Genomic DNA, 7,182 nt, shown 5'->3' with positions numbered 1-7,182 from the left:
TGATCGGTAGAACCTATTAACTGTATATGTTCGTGTCGGTTTTTATCCTGCAACCTACACCCACATTGTCGGAATACACCTGCCACATCAATTTTTGGCTGTATTCGGCAATGACCGCCGTTTTACATGTTGTACCGAACATGTTGATCTATGAAAATTAATGAATTTGCTGTTATATCCGTTGAAGTCTGGAACTATATTTCCGTGCGGAGCAATTACTTTTAGAGGATTATGTATTTACTTGTTAGTCTATTACTTATGTCTTACCAACAGATAGTTGATTTTATTTACAATGTTACTTTTTGTATGTTTCAGACCTCCATCATTTTGGATAATAAAGTTATCTGAAAATAGTATCGGCCTACTTATCTATGATGGAGGATTCAATCCACTGAGAGACCACTAACAACACATAACAGCAACAACTACACAAACAAGATGCCTTCAGTGAAGTGTCCAATCCCAGACTGTGACTTTGAAACAGATGACTTAGATGCTGCAATCGTTGCTGCACTTTTGACTACCCATGCGCTAGTACACACAGCAGCCTCGACTTCTGCAAGCTGTAATAAAGTGGAAAAAGTCAAACGGCCCACCATTACATCCGCTGGCACGAGTGAAGATTGGTCATACTTCCTCTCACGATGGAAAGACTACGTAGAAGCCACTAAAATAAAGGAAAAGGAACTTGTTATACAGCTTCTTGAGTGTTGCGATGAGAATCTACGGAGAGACCTCACAAGATCAGCTGGTGGCTCGCTGACGGATAAGTCTCAAGAAGATGTATTAACAGCCATCAGGATCCTAGCTGTGCGTGAAGAGAATACCATGGTAGCTCGGGTAGCACTGAACAACATGACACAAGACCGTGAAGAAACTGTGCGCTCATTTGGGGCTCGACTACGCGGACAAGCAGGTGTGTGCAAGTTTTTAATACCATGCCCCAGCTGCGACAACGAAGTCAACTATACTGACACAATCTTACGTGATGTGCTTATTCGTGGACTCAACGACTCTGAGATTCAACTTGATCTCCTTGGGGAAAGAAATCAAAACATGACACTTGAACAAACATTTCAATTCGTTGAAGCCAAAGAATCGGGTAAACGTTCTGCATCTAAACTACTTGTTTCTCAAGGAGCAGAAGCAGCTAGCAGTTCATATCGCCGCAATAAGAGTGCCGCTCGTATAGTGACTAAGAAAACTGAAAAACAAGAGACACTGTGCACCTATTGTGGAAATAAAGGTCATGGTGCCAAAGCAACGCCACAAACTCGCAAAAAAGAGTGCCCTGCATATGGTCATACATGCAACAATTGCAAGCGAATGAACCACTTTGAGTCTGTATGCAGAGGCAAACAAAATGTGACAAACACTAAGACTGAACAGGAAAGTGCTGTTTGATTCACTTTGCGCCGCAACCAGTCATGACAATAACTATGGTAGAAATGTTGTTCAACTTGATCATCATCTTTACAATCAGCTATCAGACACTTGGATTCGCCAGCCGTCACAGCCTCAGCCTTTTATGCATGTGACTGCTCGTGTTGACCCTAAAGACTATGACCACTTCGGCATTGACCCAAAGATCATACCGAAACCAAAGACAGCTACCATCACCGCCATGGCTGACACAGGTTGCCAAAGCTGCCTAGCCGGCATTAAGGTGCTACATCGGCTTGGCATCTCAGAGAAACATTTGATCCCAGTGACTATGAAGATGCATGCTGCTAACAACGTCAGCATAAGAATCCTTGGGGCAGTCATCCTCCGCATATCTGGCAAAGGAACGAGAGGTGAAACTTATGAAGCTCCCCAAATTGTGTACGTTACCAATAACTCTGACAAAGTGTTTCTTAGTAGAGAAGCGTGTTCATCACTTGGCATGATAACACCGAACTTTCCAACTATTGGTGAAGCACGTAACATCAACAACGAAAGTATAGAGACCATCAGCGAATCTGTGTCCTCCCCAAGTACACAAGATGATTATGCACACCACGGTTCACAATCGACATCTTCTGTGGATTCTACAACCACATTACGTATAGACAGTGACGACTGCAAGTGTCCTAAACGCGAAACACCACTGCCTGCACCATCGGTTCTGCCGTTCCCAGCAACCGAAGCGAACCGGGAGAAACTGCAACAGTACTTACTAGACTGGTACAAATCCAGCACCTTCAATACATGTCAGCACCAACCACTTCCGCACATGTCAGGCCCACCGATGCGGCTCATGGTGGACCCTGACGCCACACCTGTTGCTCATCATACACCAGTCCCAGTACCATTACACTGGCAGGATGAAGTGAAGGCAGGCTTAGATCAAGATGTTCGACTCGGCGTTATTGAGCCTGTTCCGGTCGGGGAACCAGTTACATGGTGTCATCGTATGGTCGTCTGTGCAAAGAAGAATGGCAAACCGCGACGGACAGTAGACTTTCAGGCACTAAATGTTCATGCAGTGAGGGAAACTCACCACACACAATCCCCATTTCATCAAGCTCGCTCTGTTCCACGTCACACTAAAAAGACTGTCTTCGATGCCTGGAATGGGTACCATAGTGTGCCTATCCGTGACGAGGACAAGCACTTGACCACCTTCATCACACCATGGGGCAGATACAGATATAAGACAGCGCCTCAAGGATACATAGCCTCCGGAGATGGATATACACGCCGCTTTGACGAAATTGTATCTGACATTCCTGACAAAACAAAGTGTATAGATGATGCTCTTCTTTGGTCGGACAGTATCCAGCAAAGTTTCTTTCAATCGTGCAATTGGCTAGAAACCTGTGGAAAAAATGGTATCATTCTGAACCCTGACAAATTTGTGTTTGCAAAAGATACTGTTCAGTTTGCTGGCTTTGAAATTACTCGTGACAGTGTGCGACCATGCAGCCGTTATCTTGAAGCAATTCTGGACTTCCCTTCACCTAAGAACATAACTGATATGAGATCTTGGTTCGGCCTTGTAAATCAAGTGTCATATGCATTCAGCATGACTGACAGGATGCAAGCATTCAGACAACTACTCAAACCTGGAACTCCATTTTGCTGGGATGACACTCTAGAGCGTCTTTTTCAAGAATCAAAAGCAGTTATTATCAGTGAAATAGAACACGGCGTCCAGATATTTGACAAGAATAAACCAACTTGTCTTGCCACAGATTGGTCAAAGAATGGCATCGGATATTGGCTTTTCCAAAACATTGCAATTGCTCCAAAACCGTGCCATTCTGTTGCCGAGACGGATGGAAAATAACTCTTGTTGGGAGCAGGTTCACTAGCGCCACCGAATCCAGATATGCCCCCGTAGAAGGCGAAGCACTTGCGGTTGCTGATGCTTTAGAAAAAGCGAGATACTTTGTTCTCGGATGTGACAAGCTAATCATCGCTGTGGATCACAAGCCCTTAATCAAACTTTTTGGTGACAGATCACTAGAAGATATTCCTAATTCAAGACTTCGTAACCTAAAAGAGAAAACTCTACGTTACAAATTCACAATGTTACACGTGCCCGGCGCCAAACATCGAGCTGCTGATACCGTTTCTCGTCACCCAGTTGGGAAATCTGATAGCATGGTTTTAATCGATGATATTGCTTCTGTTCATATCTGCAACAAGAATGAGGCGCAATATACCATCCAAACACATAATCACAAAATCGCAGATGATACACTGGAAATCCCATTGAAAAGTAGCGAAGCTATCTTCTACTCGACAGCATTGTCATCAGTCACCTCACTTCAGTGTATAACCTGGGATAGAATAAGGACTGCCACAACAAGCGACGAGTACATGTTCCAGCTCGTACAGATGATTGAAAGTGGCATCCCAGAAACACGAAACGATCTTCCAGTTCCCCTGAGAGAATATCATCAGTTCCGTAACAACCTCTCCACTATCGATGGAGTCATCATATATAAGGACAGAATAGTGATACCACCTTCATTGAGAACAGACGTGCTGACAGCGCTACACTCAGCCCACCAAGGCACTTCATCCATGATGTCAAGAGCAGAAACATCTGTGTTTTGGCCCGGCATATGCAACGACATCACCAAGCTTAGAAACTCATGCAACCATTGCAACAGAAATGCCCCATCCCAACCCAGCGCCCCGCCAACTCCATCTGTCTACCCCTTATATCCATTTCAGTGTGTTTGTGCCGACTTTTTCCACTACAAAGGCGGTAATTACCTGGTGATTGTAGACAGATACTCAAATTGGCCAATTGTTGAAAGGGCACAAGATGGCGCATCTGGCCTTATTGATTGCTTACGCCGCACATTCGTCACATTTGGAATACCAGATGAACTGTCTTCTGATGGCGGCCCGGAATTTACAGCTTCAACAACCAGAGATTTCCTAAAAACATGGGGTGTGCACCACAGGCTTTCTTCTGTAGCCTTTCCTCATAGCAATTGTAGAGCAGAAGTTGGCGTGAAGACTGTGAAGCGCATGATCACAAACAACACTGGTCCAAATGGTGAATTGGACACAGACTCCTTCCAGCGTGCAGTGCTGCAATACCGTAACACTCCAGACAGGGATACGAAATTATCGCCAGCAATGTGTGTTTTTGGGCGGGCCATTCGAGACTTCATCCCAATCTTACCAGGCCGCTATAAGCCACACGAGACATGGAGTGATACGCTTACCCTGAGAGAAGAGGCTTTACGTATCAGACACATGAAGACCGCCGAACGCTTAGCTACCACTAAAAGTTGGAGACCTCGTCAGGATTCAAAACCAAACTGGACCATATCCGAGAAAATGGGATAAAACCGGAACTGTTATAGAGGTTCACCAATATGACCAATACGTCGTACGTATCGACGGGTCGGGCAGAATCACGCTTCGCAATCGAAAGTTTCTACGCAAGTATACACCTGTGTATTCTCCCCCTGAAAAGCAATCCATAGAGCAGGACTTGAAACATTTCTTCAAAAGGGACATTCCAAACTTTACACCACCGACGAGCGGAACTCCAGTGGTCCCGGCAAATCCTTTGAAGCCCAGTCTGGACATCAATCCACAAGGGATCAGTAAGCGTGCACCAGCTTCACAAGATCTGAGTAACAGTCCACCTCCTGTGCAGGATAGGACGTCTCATACAGTCCAATCTAAACCGCAAACACCTTTGGCATTGGACGGATCCCCACAAATGGTTAATTTGTCTCCCTCTCCAGCATCGCCCAGGCTACCCCCGTCACCACATCCTCCAACTACCTCACCTGCAACACCAGTCACACCCAGGAGGATCGTGACAAACAGACCAGAGCAACTGTCCGTTGACCTTACCCCAAGACGTCCTAATCGACAACGACAAGAGCCAAAATGGCTTAGTGATTATGAGCATTAAATGGGGCAGAATAATCCCCGAACTGGAGGGTAGTCTGCCCAATGACAGTTCTACTTTTCTACTTTTTAATTAATGTACAAATAGTGCCTTATCATTTTAATTTCATTTTCTTTGTATGTTACATTTACTGTTAATTGATACATAATTTGATCTCACAATGTAATAACAGTGTTAAGGCATATCACATTTTCAGTGACAATGAACAGTAATAGACTTATTCCATCCATATTTCCCACAAGGACAAAAACATTAAATCAGTCATTTAAAATACTTATAAATGACTCGGGGAGGGATAGAGGATTATGTATTTACTTGTTAGTCTATTACTTATGTCTTACCAACAGATAGTTGATTTTATTTACAATGTTACTTTTTGTATGTTTCAGACCTCCATCATTTTGGATAATAAAGTTATCTGAAAATAGTATCGGCCTACTTATCTAACTTTGGCGTCCGTCATCAGGCAAAATTCAGCGTAACGTCAACATCAGGTAAACACAGATTGAACAATAAAACTGTTTAAGTTCCAATATTCAGAATTCATGATTCGTGTCTCGGGACAGAAAGACAGATGTGGCTTGCCAGACTAACCATGTATTCTCTATATTTCAGTCGAGGGCTGACATCCTGAAATCTCATTCGAGTTGAAGTCCAGAATTATATGTTACAGAATGTCAGCACGAGACTACAATAAATGGTTTTTCCCTCATACAATATTTTGCCTAAATTGCATTTTGCATAACCTTTCTCAACTCGATTAATATCCAATTTCCCTTTACCTCCCTTTGCGGTTAGGCATCAAAAATAAAAAAAGATTATGTCGCCATTTCATAGTGACGTGATTTGGCAACAAACACCGCGTGAAGGTACTATGCCGATCAGACAAGACTATTAGACTATACTACCTGCCTTAGTTACAACTTTTCTCCACTAGACTGCGCTGATTGAGATTAAAACATGTCAGAGCCACCATGTTGGTCAAAATTTTGACCAAAACAAAGCTGATTGGTCAATTTAGTCAACGAATCGTTCCCTGGATTAGAGCCTTGGAATTCCCTCTTGTTGACAATGGCACCGTGTATCAGACGAGACGTCAATAATAGTTAGAGAACAATTGACAAGAATAAATGTATCAAAGGTCAGTTTATAATGAATTCAACAGCTCCTTCCATGTGAAAATACTGTGTCATACATGCCAAAGTTTTCATCGTTGATGTCATGTTGAAAATAACGAACATGTCAAACGTCCGCTTGAAACAATCACATTCAATTTGGACAGACAATATACACGCAACGATCAGTGGAAAGGTCCCCATGAACACACCAGTTATGTTGTATATTACTGCACAAATAAATATTTGACTACATTATTATGATCGTTGAATACAGATATTTGAATTTTTCAGGAAAGGAAATCCCAAAATCGCCATTTTGTAAAGGAATACCTAATGATAAATATAAATATCAGCCAATCAAAAGAACAGGATTGATTTTTTTATATCTTTTTATTTTTTTCAAGCATTTTTTACAAATCATATTACAATGTACTGGGACGTACTCATACAGATCCTCACAACACATCCACACAACCGTCTTCGTCTTCATCATCATCATCATCATCATCATCATCATCATCATCATCATCAAAAACATCATCATCATCATCACCATCATCATCATCATAGTCATCATCATCATCATCAACAAATCATTCAACACCATTTTCAGCATGATCCATCATCCTCATCATAATCATCATCATTTTCAGGGGCCATCATCCTCGATGTCACAATCATCCTTAGGAATTT

The 7,182-nt window shown here is 42.7% G+C and overlaps 3 protein-coding genes across 3 annotated transcripts; all 3 read left to right on the top strand.

Annotated features, from left to right (window-relative positions):
* The first annotated feature begins 438 nt into the window (after positions 1-438).
* LOC132550708 (uncharacterized) lies at positions 439-1,404 on the top strand. The gene has a single exon (XM_060214799.1). The coding sequence runs from the start codon at positions 439-441 to the stop codon at positions 1,402-1,404; it is 966 nt and encodes a 321-aa protein (XP_060070782.1).
* Positions 1,405-3,513: 2,109 nt separating this feature from the next.
* Positions 3,514-4,794, top strand: LOC132550707 (uncharacterized protein K02A2.6-like). The gene has a single exon (XM_060214798.1). The coding sequence runs from the start codon at positions 3,514-3,516 to the stop codon at positions 4,792-4,794; it is 1,281 nt and encodes a 426-aa protein (XP_060070781.1).
* Positions 4,795-4,823: 29 nt separating this feature from the next.
* LOC132550705 (uncharacterized) lies at positions 4,824-5,374 on the top strand. The gene is made up of 2 exons (XM_060214797.1): positions 4,824-4,837; positions 4,963-5,374. The coding sequence occupies exons 1-2, from the start codon at positions 4,824-4,826 to the stop codon at positions 5,372-5,374; spliced, it is 426 nt and encodes a 141-aa protein (XP_060070780.1).
* Positions 5,375-7,182: the final 1,808 nt, after the last annotated feature.

Source organism: Ylistrum balloti, unplaced genomic scaffold, assembly GCF_031769215.1.
Source record: "Ylistrum balloti isolate Yb309-2 unplaced genomic scaffold, AGI_CSIRO_Ybal_v1 Utg370140, whole genome shotgun sequence".
Lineage (NCBI taxonomy): Eukaryota > Metazoa > Mollusca > Bivalvia > Pectinida > Pectinidae > Ylistrum > Ylistrum balloti.
Note: the sequence above shows the minus strand (reverse complement) of the source record. Positions and strands in the feature narration are given on the sequence as shown.

Bases quoted from the DNA above. Each gene is read 5' to 3' on its own strand.
- LOC132550708 (XM_060214799.1), top strand. From the start codon at position 439: ATGCCTTCAGTGAAGTGTCCAATCCCAGACTGTGACTTTGAAACAGAT.
- LOC132550707 (XM_060214798.1), top strand. From the start codon at position 3,514: ATGTTACACGTGCCCGGCGCCAAACATCGAGCTGCTGATACCGTTTCT.